General features: G+C 36.6%; 4 protein-coding genes across 5 annotated transcripts; all 4 read left to right on the forward strand.

Annotated features, from left to right (window-relative positions):
* The first annotated feature begins 322 nt into the window (after positions 1–322).
* On the forward strand, positions 323–3,026 carry LOC306887313 (dolichyl-diphosphooligosaccharide--protein glycosyltransferase subunit KCP2-like). Its single transcript, XM_079444954.1, has 5 exons — positions 323–447; positions 1,291–1,445; positions 1,553–1,616; positions 2,488–2,554; positions 2,673–3,026. The coding sequence occupies exons 1-5, from the start codon at positions 444–446 to the stop codon at positions 2,788–2,790; spliced, it is 408 nt and encodes a 135-aa protein (XP_079301080.1). The 5' UTR covers positions 323–443; the 3' UTR covers positions 2,791–3,026.
* Positions 3,027–4,925: 1,899 nt separating this feature from the next.
* On the forward strand, positions 4,926–6,933 carry LOC306887899 (protein S100-A1-like). Of its 2 annotated transcripts, none has more exons than XM_079445920.1 (4): positions 4,926–4,990; positions 5,523–5,667; positions 6,206–6,354; positions 6,575–6,933. In XM_079445920.1, the coding sequence occupies exons 3-4, from the start codon at positions 6,211–6,213 to the stop codon at positions 6,746–6,748; spliced, it is 318 nt and encodes a 105-aa protein (XP_079302046.1). In that variant the 5' UTR covers positions 4,926–4,990; positions 5,523–5,667; positions 6,206–6,210; the 3' UTR covers positions 6,749–6,933. The 2 variants fall into 2 exon arrangements, with proteins under 2 accessions (XP_079302046.1, XP_079302045.1); XM_079445919.1 differs by having other exon boundaries at positions 4,956–4,990; positions 6,202–6,354.
* A 2,369-nt stretch (positions 6,934–9,302) lies between these two features.
* On the forward strand, positions 9,303–11,577 carry LOC306887898 (protein S100-A5-like). Its single transcript, XM_079445918.1, has 4 exons — positions 9,303–9,595; positions 10,230–10,355; positions 10,570–10,712; positions 11,078–11,577. The coding sequence occupies exons 3-4, from the start codon at positions 10,572–10,574 to the stop codon at positions 11,255–11,257; spliced, it is 321 nt and encodes a 106-aa protein (XP_079302044.1). The 5' UTR covers positions 9,303–9,595; positions 10,230–10,355; positions 10,570–10,571; the 3' UTR covers positions 11,258–11,577.
* A 6,825-nt stretch (positions 11,578–18,402) lies between these two features.
* Positions 18,403–20,279, forward strand: LOC306887901 (ictacalcin-like). Its single transcript, XM_079445922.1, has 3 exons — positions 18,403–18,808; positions 19,613–19,743; positions 20,038–20,279. Exons 1-3 carry the CDS (start codon positions 18,802–18,804, stop codon positions 20,173–20,175), a joined length of 276 nt encoding a protein of 91 aa, XP_079302048.1. The 5' UTR covers positions 18,403–18,801; the 3' UTR covers positions 20,176–20,279.
* The last annotated feature ends 307 nt before the right edge of the window (positions 20,280–20,586 follow it).

Raw genomic sequence — 20,586 nt, forward strand, 5'->3', positions numbered from 1 at the left:
AGCCATCTATGAGATGTTCGGGGGGAGATCAGTCTGAGCATGCGCAGGGATGCTGAGCACACAGTCGTTTGGGTTCCAGTCGAGGGTGGAACACTATATATAATAGTGTTTATTTTTAAAACGTGTGCATTTTCTTGCTTTGATTAAGTTTTTTTTTTTTTTTTTGCATGAATATATTTATGTAGGCCTACACACTGTTTATTTGTACGTGTTTCAAGACAATTATCATCTAAAGGTTATAACCCCATTCCAGGGACAAACATCCCTTGATAAAAATGTTTATGCATAATGTGACTGGCTGTTGTACTCGCCTCTGTCCTCTAGATGGAGCTGCAGGGTCGTGGAGGGAGTTCGCTCTTGGCTCAGTTTTTAGACGTTAGCGTCGCGTCATCTTTGCTCTGCTGGCCCTCGGACTGAAAAGATAGGATTTGAACCTGTCAAATATGGGTGAGTGTAGCTTTATATTAATTATTCGGGATAAATCATGTTCTGGCTAATGGCACTGTTTGCACGCATGGATGTGAAATAGCACAGATAACGTTAGTTGGCTTGCTGGAAGTTTTTAGCCCTTAATCGCAAAATAGTTGCGTGCTGCAGATTGTCATTTTAGTCACTTTGAAAACATTAGCAATTTGTTGAAATGTGGTTGTTTCCTCCCTTTTGTGTTTGAGAAAAAAGCGCAAAACATTGTACTATATGACGTTTAGCCCCACCGCTAACCCATGCTAAAACAGTTCATACATTTTCAATCCTCATCGGCACAGTATTTGTAGAAAAGGTGAAAGAACGCGAATAATAACATATTCTAGTGGACGCTTACTATTTATATAAGCAATTAACCACTAAAAGCAAACAAAAGATGAAAATTGTAGCTGTAGTGTTTGTTTCCACACGGAGCGTGTTGAAGATCGTACACTGACGTGTCAAAAAACTTGCAGATTTGCCTGCTTTGTAATCGATCGTTTGCTTGTTTGCCTTCGTTCTTGTATATTAATGTTTATTTTCTGTAGAACAATAGATGATCGAATTTTTTTTATATCGCTCTCTGCTCTCGTTGCCGATTAAAATTCTTCCGTAGTGAACACTTCCGTCGCGGAACCAAAAACAACAATACGCTTAATTTATCAGAATTCTTTCTTAATATAATTAATTTGAATGTATTTTAGATGAGTTTAAACTTAATCTTAGTGCAAATTTAACGATACAAATATTTAAATATTCCTTTAAAATAAAAAACACGAATGAGATATAATAGTATTACTAACATGTAATGTTATTGTGTTTTTATAGCGGTGAACACAAGCACGTCCCTGGTGTTGTCCAGTCTGCTGTCAGTGCTGGTGTTTGCAGGAATGCAGATGTTCACTCGGCAGCTGGGCTCTTCAGAGTGGCTGACCATCCTGGGGGGCTTCTTGGGATCAGTGCTGTTTGTCTGCTCTCTTACTGTATCCTTCTGCTGCTTTGTCATGCATTCAGCCCTAGTTTGTGTAAGCTCAGCATTATTTAAGTGTTGCGCATCTGTTTTCTGTTAATTCTTAACCCGCAATTACAGGCTTTCAATAACCTGGAGAACCTTGTCTTTGGCAAAGGCTTCCAAGCCAAAATCTTCCCAGAGAGTAAGTGCGAGAAAGAATATGCACAAGACTGTTCATAAACCTTATGTTGGACTGATATTGTCAGGTGTATCCTCTTCCAAGCTTGCATAAAGTTCAGATGAATACACTATACACCAGTGGTTCTCAAACCTGTCCTGGGGACCCCCAACCACAGCATATTTTGTATGTCTCCCTCATTTAACACACCAGACTCAATTCATCAGCTCTGTAGTAGAATCTGCAAGACTTGAAATGGGTGTGGCCTATGAGAGAGCCATTCAAAATGTGTGGTGGCTGGGGGTCCCCAGGACAGGTTTGAGAACCACTGCTGTACACTACCATACAATAGTTTGGGCTCAAGATTTATTTTTATTTTTTCTGAAAGAGCTTTATGCGTTTATTAAGCAAGGACACATTAAATTGATCAAAAGTGACAGTAAAAACATTTATGGTGTTGCAAAAGATTTCCATAAAAAGAAAAAACGACTTCAAAGAATCCTGAAAAAATGCATCACAGTTTACACAAAGATATTAGCCAGCACAACTGTTTTCAGCATTAATAAGAATGTTTCTTGAGCACCACATCAGCATATTATAATGATTTCTGAAGGATCATGTGATACTGAAGACTGGAGTAACGGCTGCTGAAAATGTAAACAGGAATAAGTTACATTTTTAAATTTATTAAAACAGCTAAACTTATTTTAACTGTAATAACTATAATAATGTTTCACAATACTACTGTTTTTGTGATCAAATAAATGCAATCCTGAAAAGCATAAGATACTTAATTTTTTTTTAAAGAAATATAGAAATTAAATCAGATTCTGACTGATTTTATTAAGAATTAATATCTGTACTTGTCTGAAAAAGAATTAATCTCTCTCCTTAGTTGTCTTGTGCCTGTGCCTCTCTCTGTTTGCGTCTGGTTTGGTGCATCGCGTGTGCGTGACAACATGGTAAGTTGGACGATATTACTTATGTTTATAGTAACTGATTACCACAGAAACAAACTTCATCTTTATCTAATTGGCCACTGTTTGTTTGTTCTTTCTTTCTCTGTCCTCTCTCATATAGCCTGATCTTCTCTGTCTTTGCACTGTACTACATGAACAAAGTGTCAGCCGCTCTTTACCAGGCAGCACCTGCTCCAACTCCCGCCAAACCCACCAGCAAGGGCAAAAGGAAGAACTGAGGTGCTTACCTCATCATTACCCATCACTATCGCAGTCACCCATTCAGCTTCCAGATCGCAGTGTGCTGAAGCTACAAAATCTGATGTGTTTGCCAACAGGAGACCTTTTTTTATCCATTCCATTCAAACTGAACGATAACTAAACACGTGGTCATACCAGTTATAGATGTGTGATTTTTGGTTCTGTTTACAATATATTTTTGTTTAAGGGGTTTGTTATTAAAAGTTGATGAAAGAATACATGTGCCATTGTGTTTCTTTTCCTGTTGTTAGACTCCAGATGATTAAAGGTGCAGTTACATTTATCGTTGCTCAGCAAAATGTCACAGGCATCCAGTCAGAAATAGGAATCTGTTAAATCAGGAGACTCATACGGGAGTGTAAAAGCTTCCCATGCAGACATGGAGCTAAATTTTGTGACCGCACCTTAACCCGCAAAGTGTTTTCATTGTTCTGGGTTCTCCACCCTTTGTGTATGCTAAACTGTGTTGGCTAACTGCCTAAGGCCTCACAATGCATCCTGGGACTCTCTGCTGACTCTGTTCTGGTAGCCTGCAAAAAAAAAAATCCAATCATTGTCAACTTTCTATTTAATCTACTCAGTCCTTAAAGGACAAACTGCAGATAAGGTTCAAATTAGCATTGAATTAAAAATATGGGCCTCTTCCAGTTGAAGCTCAACCAAATATTTGTTCAGTGTGTTTCAATTAAAACCAGATAGTTGTGAAACTGCTGTAATCGGCTGAAATAATTCTGCAGGCTGTGTGAACACAAGCACATAATTTTCAGGACAAAACTCATGGAAGTTTATTTTTACATCAGAGTTTCTGTGGGTTTTCAAAAGGTTTTAGAAAGTCCTAATTCATCCTTAAAACAAATTAAGGCTTAAAAAGTTCTTAAATCAGGGCAGAAAATTCAGTCATGCCATTAAATGTTGAATGCACTTTTCCGATAAAAATATCTAAACATCCTTAAATCGAAATACAGTTACTTGAGATGCAAACTGAACCTATGAAAAATTGAATAAAATTAAGCGAATTTATGCTTGAAACAAATATCTATGGATTATGAAAAATTGTTTGTTGAATTTTCTGAGCCCGTTGGCATTTGTTCTTGTATTAAACATTTATCATAAAACAAGACTTCTTATCCTGTCATTTTGCTTCTCAAGTAAATCTTGATTACTTGAGATATACATCTTGTTCATCTTGATTTAAGAATCTTTAGAGATTTGCACTGGAACAAAAGATTAAAATACTGATGATTATTTCCGTGGTTGGGAACAGAGCTAGTTATTTTTTGTATGTAAAATGAATTAAAAACTAATGGAGATATATTGGAAGTTGTATTTACAAACTTTGAAGCGTTGCTTATACAAGACATTTACAGACCATTGACATATTGTGCTATATTCAATTTATTCATTGCACTTTCTTTATTTGGTCTTAAAAAGTCATAAATGTACTTTAATTAAACCAGCAGAAACCCTGAATGTACATGTCTTTTCTGCATGGATCAATGCTGTAGTTGCAAAAACTTTTTTTTCTCCCTATCTCTCTTTTGTGCTTCTTTCATTTATGAATAGATGTATATCTGTTTTAGCCTGTGGACCAAACTACTAGTTAGGCCACTAAATAACCTCATGCCCTAGCTTGAAAAGAATGCTGAGATAATTGCGCTTGTGAAATCCCTTCAGAGCTGTACTTGCATGGAATTCACCATGTTACCACGATAACACAATCACGCCCGCTCACAACATCATGTGTCATCCACCCATGACCATTCACTCTCTTCCTCTTTTCCTTCCCATGCCCTACTGATAGAGATTCCATTTATTTTCCAGAACTGCTACAATGAAGTCATACAAGTTGCCAGAATAACTCTCCCCTTGATTAGCCTTTTCCCTTCAAAATATTGATTTATTAGGTCTGTTGTGCAGTGAATGCGTGAATTCTGGCTAAACATTCTGACTCCATACTGTTACTGTATAGTATGTATAAAATGTTATAGTATGTTTAGTAATTCTGTTACCAAACACACCCATATCTTGTGTTGTTGGTCACTTTAAGTACATTTTCTTACATAGACTAAATGGTTAAAGGCACTTCCTGTGTGCTGGGTAGAGACATCCCCTCATACCTACTTTGCAGACTGGAACAAGCCTTATTGCCGCCAAAGACAGCAGCCCTACCCTTAACTGGCAAGTATCCTTTTCACACATCTGTCCAAAAATGAGAGCAAAACAAGTTGTGTTGTAAGGTGAGACACATATTGTGAAAGCTTTGAGTCATTCACTAAGGAAATGATGGAAAGCTGTTCCTGCTTGTGAAAACATATTCAGATTTTTGTTTTTCAACATGAGTGTATTAAAAGTAAATTAAAATGTTGAAATTACAGGTAAAAATATATAATTTTCCACTGTGTATTCTGCAAGTGCACAGTCAATACAATTAAGTGCATGTCTTTTTCACAAGTGTGGTTGCTGGTTTTAGCTGGTTTACTATTGTCTAGCTGGTAAATCCAGGAAATCAGAGCAACAAACCATCTTAGGCCGGTTTAAGGTGTGTGTTTGTTTCAGGAAGTTTAGGTGTGGAATTTCTCATGCATAAATCTCTAACAGCACTGTTATATTCCTTTACATACATACACTCACGTACACTAATTCACGTTTGGATTGTAAATCTCAGGCAGCGTTTTCTGTGGCTTTAAGCCCTAAACAGTTCACATTACAGCTCTCACCCACAGACTCACCCAACCTCCCACTCATCATTCGGGCGGAGCCCCGGTATAAATTCCTGCTCTGCTTCTTGACCTGCTCTTGCACGAGACATTCAGTACATTCTTTCATCTTTAGCTGACGCTCTGCCTTTTATCAGCGTAAGTACGCAATCTTTTACTATTCAGAAACGCCTTTATATTTAAACTTTGTTTAACTTAGTTACCTTACTGAGGCACTTTAATAAAAAGAAAAGAAAACGTTTTTACCTTAATATTGTAAGTTATGGCTACTTGTTAAACGTTAGTAGGACAAAACTTTGAAATACGAAAAATGAGAAGTCTACGAATGTGGCGTATGCGTAGATGCACAGATTCTATGGACGTCAGCGTCATTTACATAATAGCATCTAAACTTTACAGCTAGATTAACAGTTCAGTTTATACAACTGCTATTAATACTTCAATAATTGAAAGATTTGCTTCAGCATACTGTTATTACATGCCTTCATTTTTACTGAATCTATTGGCATGAGGGTTGGTGGGTATTGCTCACACTTTGGCTTATTTCCAAATGGAAAAATCCACTTCTGTTTCAGTCTGCCCAGTAGCAGAACAATGGGCTGTTTGCACAGTATTCAGTTTGATTAAGGGATGAATCACTCACATAAACTAATACATTATCTCTTACTCTAGACAGTCACAATGCCGTCTGATCTGGAGAGAGCGATGGAGACGCTGATCACAGTGTTTCACCGTTATGCGAGCAAAGATAGTGGAAATACATCAACATTAAATCGCAGAGAGCTCAAAATGCTGATGGAGACAGAGTTGTCCAGCTTTCTGAAGGTACAACATTCCATCTGTTATTGCTACACCCAGGGCGGGGCAACTTTAGATATTGGCTTGGGCCCTGTGATGATCGGGGCCCTATATGGTGAAGCAAGGGTCCCCTAAAATTTTTGGCCCTGCTTATCTTTCTAAAACTTTACTCTTTTTCCATTTTCCATGGAAAACTGCTTCCATTTGTTCTATTTTAAACATGTACTTCTTGTCTCTTCTACTGAAGTCTCAGAAGGACCCTGCTGCTGTAGACAAGATTATGAAGGATTTGGACTCTAATGGTGATGGAGAGGTGAATTTTGAAGAGTTTGTGTCTCTTGTGGTGGGCCTGTCCATTGCCTGCGAACAGATCTACCAGATGAAGCAGAAGCAGGGGGCAGGGGGTGTCAAAAAGCAATAAAAGATGACTGTTCTGTCATTTTGTTGATTAAAAGCCACATGCCTCGATTTGAAGTTGTTACTACAATTACACTGTTTTGTTAAGTGCTGTTTCAGTTTTTTGTAAGTATTAGCGTTAGACACAAACTAAATCTTCCACAGAAGTCCTGTAAGTTCCACCACAGAAATAAACACTTTGTTTATATACAGGTTGTTTATTGTCATCTTTTGCTTCCATGAGTGCAAAGTTATAAAGATGTCATGTCGCACGTTTTTTCAATGAGACTCCAGAACTAAGCCTCTGTATACTTTGTTTGAATTGACATGTTTATTATAATGCCATTTTGTCAATTATTTCCACAAACAACTTCTAAGAAGTATGAGCATTAACGTGGTGACTGAAGTGCTGCAGAACAACCGTGCCTTATCCCAAAAATGACTGAATCTCTAACAGACACTCACAACATCAACAAAGTTTAATTTGAATTGAAACCAATTGCACCAATTCCTGCCTGAAGAGCAACTATACTGAAGCAAACTACATTTTCTGGTGGACTCATCGGTACTACTGGGACTTCATAGATATTCAAAGAGCAGTCAGGTACAAGCTCTGTATTAATTGTTAGCATTCATTCTGTCTTACTGGTGAAAATGGGAGTAAAACATTATAGAAAGGATAGAAAGGTAGGTTCAACTCCTTTTTATCTAAATCCACCATTTACACAACAGACAAGTAAACCGATTTAACTCAGATTTAACTGTAACATGTCAATATTTTATGCATTCCTGCAGTCACATTCATTTGTGTGTTATGGCCTATCTGTGGAACATAATATTCATGATTTGTACCCTTACTGAACCTCATGCACAAGCTGATGTTTATTATAAATTCAGATATGTATAATAAAATTTACATATTAAAATACACTGTAATACAGTGGCCGAGAGAGCTCAACGCGCTGCAAATAGATAAAACACCTGCAAATAAAGAAAACAACTTCCTCAATTTGACAACACACATGTTGCAAATGTGTGTTGTCACAACAAACAAAAGCACTGCAAATAACATTTATTGTGAGCATTGCACCACTAGGGGGCTGTTTCATAAAACAAGTTTACAAAATAAGCCAGGCTTATTTCAGTTAGTCTGACTTATTGTCAGTTGATTTGGTTCAAAATAAGTAAGACTTACTGAAATAAGCCTGGCGTATTTGGTAAACTTGTTTTATGAAACAGGCCCCTGCTGTCAAACTGATGAAGAGGTTTTCTTGATTTGCTGGTGCTTTGTCTATTTGCATGGGTTTTCTGAAGTTGCAGCGCGTTGAGCTCTCTCGACCTTTTATGACCTAGAGTTTGAAATCATCTCATTATAGTTTACCCAATGATACATTTGGTTGGAGAGTTTAACATGTGCAAGCCCTCCTCCCCCTCCACCACAAACACTATGTGGGCGTGTTTGAAATCTGTGTAAACAGTCGAGTTGCAAAGCAACCATAAATCACCCTGGGGTGTGTCAACCACATGAGGTCATAGCAACAGTACTAACATGTTTTTTGTATTTTTTTTTTCTACGCCGTAAGGCACATGATGTGTGTGAACTTTAAATATATAGTTCAGATCTTCAGTAGATAATTACAATACGTATGTTGATACAATACGAATAATTATTATTTGTGCATACACAGCCCTCTCACACTGATTCACAAACAAACTGAATGGCACAAGTACACTTTTATTTTATTTATTGTAAAAGTGAAATTAAGTGTTTGAAGTGGTGGCTGGCCAATTCCCTGAGCTACTATGCACACTAATAATAATAATAATAATAATAATAATAATAATAAATATATAAGCTATATAGAAATATAGTGTTTAATTGACCTTTTATTTCAAATATGTTTCAAATTCTAGTCTTTAATATTTATGAACTTTTTATTCTTTAACTTTAACTGTGTAACATTAAATCATGCTAGGATGTTTGCTGAAATTGTTGAAACTAGCACAACCCTATAGAAAATTTTCCACCACCCGGTACTGTTAATACCATCCATACGACCTTATAATTATAGTTAAGGAAGGTGCTCACTAGATGTCAGCAGTACACCACATGACTTGAGCACATCAACTGCTCTCCCTGTTCTCCACTCCTCCTATTCTATTTCTCATCTCGTAGACAAAGAACACTCATTTTCCCCCCACAATAGCTCCACAAATTAGATCAAACATGTCTGTGGGTGTTTTCTAAATGCTTAGCAGTTTAGAGAACAATTACTGTTCACATCCGTCTCTGATGAATTCTTTTAAAAACTGGCATGCTAACATCAACACATTACTTCCAACATTTTTTACTATAGAGGGCATGATCTTTCTTGATGGATCCTCACGTCTATGGCACCTATACATCTATGTATGTGTGTGTGTGTGTGTGTGCATATTTGTCTAGGTGTGTGTTTGTTGGTGCACTGCAGTAAAAGCTGTGAATATATGCTTACCACACAGTATAGAAGTACTGGCCCTGAACAAAAGAGGGTTAAATAACACACACTTAAAAGTACACACCCCTACAGATCTGTCACAGAGGTTTGTGACATTGACATGTACTTTGTTGTTTGTTTTTATGATGGTTATCATCCGTGAAAAGTATGTTAGGTTAAGTGGATTCAAAAGGGTGTGGTCTGTTTATCCGGGTGTTTACTTTTTCAGGATACAAAACTAGACTAATTCTAATACATTATGACACTCGTGGCTGATGAGTCAGTGTCTTAGCGTTTTTCTCATAAAGGAAAAGCTTAAAGAAGATACTGAATAATCCTGTTGCTGCACAACCAAGCAGTCATCAGTCTTCATGAAGTTGAGCAGTCACTGTCTAGTATGTGGTTTTGTGCACTATTGAATGCATTGTTGTCTGCAAATGGCTTCATTTTTGTTTGCATTTCTGTATACAGCTGCAGATAAAATATTCACGTAGTCTCTTTTCAATACGAGGCCTTTTTGCAAATATCAGGTGTTCTTTGATGTCTGAAGACTAGATTTAGAGAGAATAAGCGTGTCTCTGTTTATTCCAAACATGAAAATTCACTTGAAGCTTGTGATTCAAACCTCCACGAAAACAACAATCAGCAACAGTCATATCTGCACAATACGTCTTTTATCTTTATCCTAGATGCTGAATCTGAAACCTTATTAAAAGAAAGTTTAAAGCTTGCCCATTCACATGAGAAATAAATAAAAGAAAAAAGAAAGGAAATATGGCGTTCAGGGCAGGCAACGCCCAAAAGAGAGAACGAAAGAGTCACTAAAATATGACTCAGATTCCCCATAAAGTCTGACAAGGGAAATCCCCTATACTTTGTTTGTTTACTTATTAGTTACTATAATCAACTAGCTGAGACAAACACAACAGAATATGACCTTTTATGCTAAAACGTATAACAAAAAAAAAAACATTTAACGGCATGTGAGTCTCAAAGAACTGGATTGGGTGTGCTACGTTTCCTTCATAGAACAAGATTGAATCATTCCTGCCATTGTGTGTGCTGTGGAGTATAAAATCTGTGCTTTAAAAGCAGCAGACGATTTACTCCAACAAAACATCTGCTTAACTTCTTTGGGAACACACCATCCTCAAGGTAGGTGAAAGAAAATAGAAAAAGAGAGACAAAATGAAAATTCAAAAAGCAGGAAATATAGAGCTACAAAAATAGGACAGAGATGAAGTTTATAGAAATGCAATCCATAATTTTGTGGGTATTTTTGCAACAGATATAATTGTATTGTGCTGTATTGCATTGGCTAAATAATGTTTTTCTGAATGATAAATGTTTCTTGTTTTCTTTCTTATAGACATGTCTAAGCTGGAGAAAGCCATTGTGGCCATAGTGGAGGTGTTTGAGGAATATGCAGGGACAGATGAGCAGAAAACCCAACTCAGTAATGCTGAACTAGGACAGCTAATCAAAACCCAAATTACCAGTCCCGAATTTAAGGTGAGAATTACAGAGATGCATAGAAACCGATGAAGTTGTGAGAAAGAAAGCTATTGGTTGGAGGAAGTGGACACCTCCAACCATTAGCATGTTGCAACAAATCTATTTCCTAATTAAATGCTGTGAGGTTGTTGTGCAATGTTATCATGGCAACTTGGCATGAGAGGGGTTTACCCTAATGAGTCATAACGTGCATGCATGAGGCTCTTCGTTTTATCAATCTTTCACTTGCTAACATTCTTTTTGGTGTCTCAGACACTGTGCTTCCACTAGTTGTTCTTGTTTTTTTTTTTTTTGGCAATACAGCTATGAGTGGTATGCATGTAATTACAGCATTGACATTCCTCCCTCTATGTTTGTCTCAGGATAAAGTGGATCCAGACAATATTAAAGAGGCCATGGAAGAGCTGGATAAGAACCACGATGGTGAAGTGAACTTCCGTGAATTCAGTCAGTGTATTGCTGGCCTAGCCAGGGCCTACTACACAAAGAAGCATGGCAAGGATAAGTGCAGAGGAAGGGGCAGGGGTTGTCAGGATAAGTGAACACACACATCCTTACACTTGTGATGCAGTAGACACTTGCCTTTTACAAGGTGCCAAAGTACCTCTCTATGATGTGTAATAATGCTGCGTTTTATATGCTGTAAGGCAGGCAGAGTAAAAAATTGTTTAAACGGATGGATAGTCTTTTGTGATGGCATTTAGTAGTTCATGTAGTAAGAAACATTTCTCAACAGACATTGTTGTGAAAAATGCTTGTCCTGTCTAACGAACAATAAAATTTACATTTTGCAGTAGTGTAAACTATAGTTTTCTGAACACCAATAAAATATCTTGTCACTTCTCACTTTATTTTTTCACTTCATTTATATGTCTTTTTTTTTTTACCAGTGATGGCATTTATGATTTCATGTTATTTCACATAATTAATTTTTAATATGTTAAAACAATATATATGAATATCAATAATTGCACGCAATATTTTGAAAAAAAAAATGTATATCACATAAATTGATTTAAATGATTGCATGCTAGGCTTTAATAGTATGGATTGTCATGATATCACTCCATGATATGCTTTTATATTACATAATTATTATATATATATATACAATTCTTATATAAAAGATCATTTGTAGACACATTGTGACTTTTTGCACACTTGTTGAATGAAGTTCTAGTGCAGTTGACCTACTTGCTCAATGCAAACGTACATGCAAATATGTTCTTATAAGAGAATGGCTATGTAACGTTATTTACTAATGACTAATGACTCTGTGTCACACCTCTGATTTATGAATGTGCAGTAACCTGAAGAAAAGCAGACAAAAATGTATTATCTTTTGTAAAATCTCTTAAACTTTTTGCTAAAGACGTTAAATCATTCAGTGCACATTAAATTCACATTACATTTTAATACAATTTATTCCAAACCCCAAATGTATGCATACAGACAATTAACTTTGCCCTATCGCTTATGTTTTTCATAATGGCCTATATCAAACAGAGGTGTGCTGACAGGACTGCAGGCAGTTCTGTTTGAAGTATTTCATTTTATATTGACATTCAAACTGACAGCTGCAATGCAAAAGCAAATATCTTGCCCATTTTGATTAGGAGATCAAGCTTAATTGCTAGCAAAGATTGTTGCCAGTGATCAGTCGGTTATATGTCACATTTACAGACTCAAGATGAAATGTGGAGCTGTAATAAAAAAAAGCAATATTCAAATTCCCAATTTACCAGTCAAAGAGAGTAATAGGCCATATCAGACATAATAGCAGCTTTAGTATAGTTTTAGTATACTTAAGGAGCAGGTTTGAACCTGTTTCAGCCACCCAGTCCTAATCCCTTTCTCACTTTACTGTAATTTATGCAAAGACATTAAGCAACATGAAAATGCATGTTTTATTGATAAAAAAAAAACATAAAAGTAATGTAAAGATAAGAAAAGAAAGAAAAGAAAAGAGCTGCAAATGAGCATAACAATTTAAGGAAATACTTAAAATTGCATTGTCCTGCTTTTACTTAAAAAGCTCTCATGAACTCCACAAGTTTGTGTAAATGATTTGAAGCGCATGAAGAATGTTCATGAAAAACAAATTCACATGATCAATGTCACCATTTTTTATTTATCTTTTTTTTTTTTTTTGATAAATTGATTTGACCTAGAAATACTGCAGCATATTAACTTTTATTTCTGTTTACTTCCAGTTTTATATATAAAAACAAAAAGTGAATCCTAGATTTTCAATGTGGTCACAGAGGTTTGGGCTTCACTATATGTATTATATTAATAGATCCTCCGAACATGCTACCAGGAAGTTTTCTGCAGGGACACCTGTTTCTCTGCTGTATAAATTGTTTTTCCCAGAGTGCAGTCCCTGTCCTCCGCATCTGTACAGCAGTCTAATGTAAGAGTGAACACACCCACATGTTCCTAAACACACACAAACAGCATCTCGATCAGGCCTGTTTACATGGAGCAGATGGCATTTACTTGGAAGAAATCCTCTGGTACTTGCACCCCACATGATGTAACCTGGAAAAAAGCCATAATGTGAGGAAAACCGTACCTATAATTAGCACCTTAACGGTGCAATTGCTTTACATTTATAGATTGAAAAGTATATTCCTAGCATGAGTGCATTTACTGTGTTGTGGATGACGAGAACAAGAAGGTGTGTCTAACCTTTCGACTTGTAGTCTAAAGTATACATATATTATCGATAAGTTATTAAAGTGAAGTAATTAATCTCTTTACTGAAACTCAATATCAGAACACACCATGTATGCAAGAGACTGTCTGAATTTTTAAAATGAGAAATAGATGAATCCATGAGGTGTGCATGCATGATTTTAAACCACATTCAAATATGGGCTTGTTGTGACTCTGTCTATTCAGATGCATAACTTGCAGGGAATAATGTCCCTTAGGCACATTTCCATAAATCAGGAAGTGTACAACATTCAAAGCTCAAACGCACTCACTGATGTCCTGATCTTTACATGCTTCTGTCCCACCCTTTCATTCTTGTCTTGTCTTTTTGCTATGTGGCATGATTTGGGTGTGGTGCTGTGGTGACAGTTTAAACTGTTCAACTTCTAGAAAGAAGCAGACAAAGACAGACAAATAGAAGCATAAAATTAAATATGTTTAGAAGCGATGAATATAGTTTGAAATACACATTTATATTCATTTAGCAAAGCAACATTTACCTAATGCAACAAGAGCGACTTACCCTAAAAAGACTGTAATATGAGGAACGTTGTAATATAAGGTTTCAGAGTTGCTTTATGAAAAGTATGAGGTATAGGTCAAACACTGACTGCGGGCTTCTGACATGAACATGGATTTGTAGAAGTGAGTGGAGGTAAATGATACACATCCAGTGGCAGTTCAAGCAGGGCAACATTAACACTAACAGAGACCCCAGGGCTTTAATCTCTGGACGGGCCCGATACACCTTCATTTCGTAGACAATGCAAAGGCCTACTGATTTCATGATCGTTTTGCACAAGTAACCTGTATTTCTACTGATGCAGGGACAAATACAATGGACAGCAATTTCCAAATGCAGGTCCAACAACAGTAAAATATGCACAGATATTACTCCCTGAACTGACTTATGCAGTAAACTATGGAATTAACCTGTGTTTTAAACTGCATTGTTAAAATGTCTGCATAAATGCTTCATAGAGATTAATTTGAACTGTGCCCTGTACTAACTTCCACTGTGCAATAAACATGATATAGCAAGACAAAAAAAACAAAACAAACAACTATACATCCTGTGGAAATTTTGAAATGGGTTGTGGCAGTCTACTGAGAGGTCTGGTAATCGTAGTTAATGCAGTCAGTGGCCACTGTGGAGCTGAAGTGGCATGATGGACAAGGTGTACAGAGAAAAAACCACACAACCACGTCACACACAAAAGAACACACCGTTGATACTCACACACACACACAATTATTTTGGCTGTTCTCTTAATAGTGTGTTTTGAGTCTGAACTGCTTTGACAGTGTTTTAGATAAAAGTGGTGAAATGTGATCATTTAATTAACTTGGGGTCAGATTGGACGGTGGGTTGCAGGAGAAAAAATCCAGTTGAATAGCATGTTATTTAATATTCTTTATCACCATAGCGTCAAATGGTTTTCATTGTGAAACCGTGCCAGTGTTCAGTTGACACAGTTACGGTTATGGTTTCTTTTGCATGATTCTGAAGGTAAACATTGGAGTGAGATAGAGGATCACATTATAAAGTTAAAAGCAGGGTAGACCAATAAACCAATAAGCAAGGTAAGCAGCTGCAGTTTTTGTCAGGTACAAAACTTCATTTGGCTCATTTGGAAGCACACAAGAGTATATAGAAAACAAGTAAAGCAGGTGAAAGTTGGAAGATTTCCTTTTTTAAAGTTTACCATGCCAGAGTGGAAATAAAGCTGGCATCAGGAAAACATTACATTTATCAGCCCACAGAGAGAGAGAGAAAGGGGGAGAGGTAGAAAGAATAATAGCGAAACAAAGAGAAAGTAAGAGACATGAGCGGTGGGGGCCAGTGTGAAGATGGTGTGTGATTTTCCATTCAGGGGAACAGAACAATAGAAGTGCTATAACGAAACGCAAAGCATTTCCTATAGGAAGCATCATTACACACACACAATCAACACAACACAATACTTGCTTCATTCATTTAATATTATACAAGAGAGAAGGCCAGAAAAATTACCACAGAGATGTAAAATCTCTCTGATGGCCCTAAAATTCACACCTGTCCAGGCCTCATCACACACACACACACACACACTCACACACATACAACCTCAGCTGCGTGACAGGGTCTGATGCTTCTACTCACAAGACTATATTAGAAATGTTTAAAATGACTCTCTTAGTCACACAAACAGGCGCTCTCTAATTAACTTGTGATGAAAGAAGTCACTTAGTAGTGCTTCCCTTGGCAGCTGTTTGGACTGTAGATTATCTGTTCTTTTCAAAAAATATTGTAATTAATAAATTGCATACGTTTATAACATTAAAAACACATCTGACAGCATGACTCAACCTTATCTGCCCTTTATGAAAAATAGGCTATGGCTATGTCAACACAGTACAATAAGTGGCTCAGTTTAACTGTGGTTAATCAGAGCCGAGATGTTTGTGCCATGAGTTTTGAGCAAATTTATTCAACAACAAGCATATCTGCGCAAGACCAACCTCCAAACCTCCACAACAAGTATTTCCACCATATCCTCTCCTCTCATGTTCTCATCCCCCCACTTCACCGAGGATCTGAAGCTGATCCTATCCAACACTCGTGGTCAAAATGGCGCCAGGGAGGTCCCACTTACTCATAGATGTTTTTGGATGGTGACTCACAAGGAAATTGGCCTCAGAGTCCATGAGATTTAATCATGAGTTCTTGTCTGTTTTCTCACTGCTGCTGCATAAAAGTAGCTATATGTTACACTCAAAATCTGACACTCCTGCAATACTCTTTCACAAAGTACACCTTTGTACCTTATTGACCCCTAAAGGGTGCATATTAGTACCTTAAGGGTACATATTAGTGACAAAAATTGTAAATATTTGTACTTTTGTAAGTGTACCACCCTGGTGACAGCTTTTTTACATTTTTCTTTTCTAGAGAGCTCATGCAGATGTAGGTGTGCATGTATGATAAAGTTTCTTGCTCATTTGAAGGAATAGATTAAAAAAATTAACATTTTAATTTACTCAAGCTCACGTCATGTATGTGACATCCTTTCTTTTGTAGAAGACAAAAGATAAGATATTTTAAAGAATGTTTCAATTGTGATGAGTAAATGATGACAGAATTGTCCGTTTTTGTAAGAGAAATAAACAGTGCACACCAATGTGTATAAAAGTTTAAAAAGTTAAACACTAACGTTCACCGAGCAACTGTGGCGAAAAGAGAAAAAAAATGAAATTCTACCCGAGTGAGTCACCATCACTGTATTACATAAAGACTGAGGTTAAATGAGGCCATCTCCTCCACCCCCTTTTTTTTTCTTTTTCCTTCCCTGACTTCTCTCATTTCCAACTCTGTCACTGGTCCTGAAATACCAGTCCTCTTAAATGCCTTTCACATGTTCTTTTGCTACTATTCATCTTCATTCACCATTCCTTTATCCACACTTTCTTTATTCACTTTTTCAGTAGTGCATTGCTAATAATAAAAACTACATCTAGCACACCCAACACACATCATCTTATACTGTGCCACTTATACTGTGCCATCTGGCATTCAAAAGCAGAATGCATGTCGTGTTTGTATATTTTCTAACCAGTATTTCTGGTTTCTGTCCTTACAGAGTATTTTCTGTAGTTTTGTTTGGCACTGTCAGAAAAAAAGTACAAAATTGTCTGTTTAGGGGTACCGTCTTTTTCCTGGGACAGTGCCATCAGAGGAACACATTTGTAACTTATTTACTCCTAAAGTGTGGATATTAATACCTTAGAGGGATGGTGCACCCTTCTTGAAGATCTTATGTAGTCTCATGTTCACACAGGAAAAGTTAATGCTCTTGCAAAATGGACTACACAAAATAGAATGCTAAAAATGACTGATTTATGGAATCAAATGTTTCCCATTAAGCATCACAATGTCAGGTACCAAATGTGCAAATAGGCCTTTTTTCCAGAGCATGTAGTGCAGATAATCAGCTTTTTGTCGTTTTTTTTTTTCTAAAAACCACACATAACTACAATAGCAGTGATATCTTTATATCACTGTATCTTATTTTGTGTTCTGATGAAGAAAGTCATACCGCTTTAGAACAGCATAAGAGTGATTAAATTTTTGGTTGTACTGTCACTTTAAGATACTAATATGCACCTTTTAGGGGTAATTTATATTAGGGAAAAAAGATGCACTTTTGCCAGTATTGCCCCAGTGACAATCTTTTTTGTTGTTGTTGTTGTACTGTGGAAAAGAGTAAAATACGATACTCCACCAAAAATTATCTTGCAATATGGACTAACCAAAATAAAATGTTAAAAATGACTACTCTTTGCATAATTTCCTTCCTATGAAGCATTGCGATGTCAGGTATGCATTAAAAACTCGCAAACACGCAAACATTTTTGTTCTTTTACAACATTTGATGCAGATAAGCAGCTTTTATTGAAAAAAAAACAATGCATAAAAAAAGCAAAGTTATATGGGCTTTTAGCATTGATTAGAATACTGGAGAATTACCCTGCGCTCTTAAAACATACAGGACTGGTTATGACTGCTGAAAGTTAGCTGCCCTGTAGCTACATGTCAAAAATGACACTAGGCCAATTGCATACAGCCACTATGTTAAGACTATGTCTGAAGAAATAGTCGTGCAGTTTAACTTTTCGAATTCAAATAAAACATTTTTATGTAACTTTAAAGTGTTATGCAGTCTTAAGGAAAATAAAAAATAAATAGCCGACTTGTGGCTATTTATTCATACCACAGAGTTTTGCAAAAGACTGTTCTCATTCAACTTGAGCAGTTTTGTATGCCAGCAAACATCCATAAACATGCATAAGCAATTAGGCCTTAAAATGATTTTCACAAATTGAGGTTTTGACATAACCACAGTTAGGCATACTCTTTTTTTAGTATAGAATATTTAAGTGGTTCCATGCAGTTCTCTAAAGTTCTCAGTAACACCCAACTTGCCCTTCCAGTCCAGGGCAGGTCTTGACATGTGGATTTGCCCAAATGCTCGTCTAAAGTTTTGGCTGTTTGTGTGCGGTTAGGAGCTGGTTTAACCAACTGAGTTAGAAACTTCCAGTGACAAGAGATGCCAAGCCCACCTGTTTCTTTTTTTTTGCAAACTCAATAATTAAATCAACAAGAGTTTAAATGGTTTAAGGGGATGAACAATGGGAGAGAGAGAACAAAGGCCAGAGTAAGACAAAGAAAAGTTACCGCAGGTGCATTTGTGTGTCAAGGGTTGGGACGGTGGTAGGGGATGAATTTGGGGTGTGGTATTTGCATATAACACTCAGTCTGTCCCTTCAGTTCTCATCCTTGGCTCTCAGTTTCGTGCACTTCTTGCTTGCCTTGAACTCCAGGAACACCATGTCACGTAAGATACAATTTAATTTTATTTTATTTTATTTTTTTTTACTTAATATATGAAACCATGAACCGCTCTCACAAAAATAGTCTTCTTTTTAGCGTTTTATTTTACATTAGTCACCAAAACAAAAGTAGGACAAAAACACAATCGTTTCAGCGTAAGGCTTTCTTCAGTGCATTAAACGCACTGCATTCAACTTTTTGTTGTTGTTGTTTTACTGCTTAAAATTAAATAATGCATCTAACTGCTGCACTACTGCTGTATTTTAAGAGTAAAACATGTGTGGATCCCCTGCCCTCATTTTCAGATTTTTTTGAAGCCGAGTTAAGGGAGTATATATGTTAAATGTTTTTAGCTGTTAATTGATTGGCTAATATGTATTTTATTCATTTTAAGGCAATAGTCTAAGAGTTTTTGTGTTCTGTGAGGCAGTTGGTTGTGGATTAAATGAACAATGAAATCTCTCTATCTCTCTCTCTCTCTCTCTCTCTCTCGCTCTCTCTCTCTTCTGTCTTGAGGGTATGTTCAGGGTGCTGGATATAATCCTCTTGCTCTTAAAACTGTCATTTTTTTCATCCCTCCTTTTCTGAAAACTCCCACTTTTCAGACAGTTAAGGACCACTCCTTCTCTGCATTTTGCGTGCCTCCAGAGGGCTTTAACCAGTTCTGTGTGTTATATTGTTGCTGGGCATGACATTTCATTTATTGTACTTTTGACAACTACTACCTTTCAACTACTAATAATTTGTTTGATTATTATTAATGTGATTATTTATGATTCACCTGCTTTGTATCACACTCATTTCACAGAAATCCAGAAAGCAATGGCTATGTTGATTGAGACCTTTTACAAGTACTCAGGAAAGGAGGGAGACAAAACCACCCTGACCAAAGGCGAGCTCAAGGAACTGCTCAATGCACAGATGGGCGAAATGCTCGGGGTGAGAGGCACTGCAAAACTGTTTCATAAACTGACCAGTTGAAATATGATTTCTCTTTTAATAATGACATTTTAATTAAAAATGGTTCATTTAAAAATGTATTATTCAAATTGCTCCTTTTTATACATTTTATTTAATTAAATAATAACATGATTGAAAATGTTAATTCTTTTGTATTCATGGTCATAATAAATACATTGTGAGCTAATACTGATGCAAATATGGCGTTTAATTCGCATCACTGTACTGACAGTATATCTGATTACACTGTTGTGTATGTTGTGTTTGTTACAGAAAACTAGTGACCAGGCAGCTCTGGACAAGATATTTAAGGATCTGGATGCAAATGCAGATAACAAGGTGGATTTCCAGGAGTATGTCACCTTGGTCGCCTGCATCACTATGCTTTGCAATGAATTTTTCCAAAAATAATAACCTTGTCCTTACAGAAAGGGTTGCAAAGCTATGGTACTGTACACCTGAAACCAAGAATAAAGGTTTTTAATGTTTGAATTAAATCTGTATCTGTATTCTACAATATATGGGTGTGAGTGTTCTTATATGTGAATTATGGTGTTGGTGGCTGCAGCTTACATACACATGAAGGTTATTCCTATAGATATATTAGAACTATGCTTCATTTTCAGATGGAAACGTTCACCAACACACCAAACATAATACTGACATGCAATGAATTGTCAAATTACACAGATTACAGTAACTATATACAGTGCATAAATGGCCTGCAGAAACAATACCACACCACACCAAAAGAGGCCTCGCATGCATTAGTGAAACAGAGATGTATATTTTTCTAGTAAACGTCACGATATTGACATGTTA

The sequence above is a fragment of the Barbus barbus genome (assembly GCF_936440315.1).
Source record: "Barbus barbus genome assembly, chromosome: 21".
NCBI lineage: Eukaryota > Metazoa > Chordata > Actinopteri > Cypriniformes > Cyprinidae > Barbus > Barbus barbus.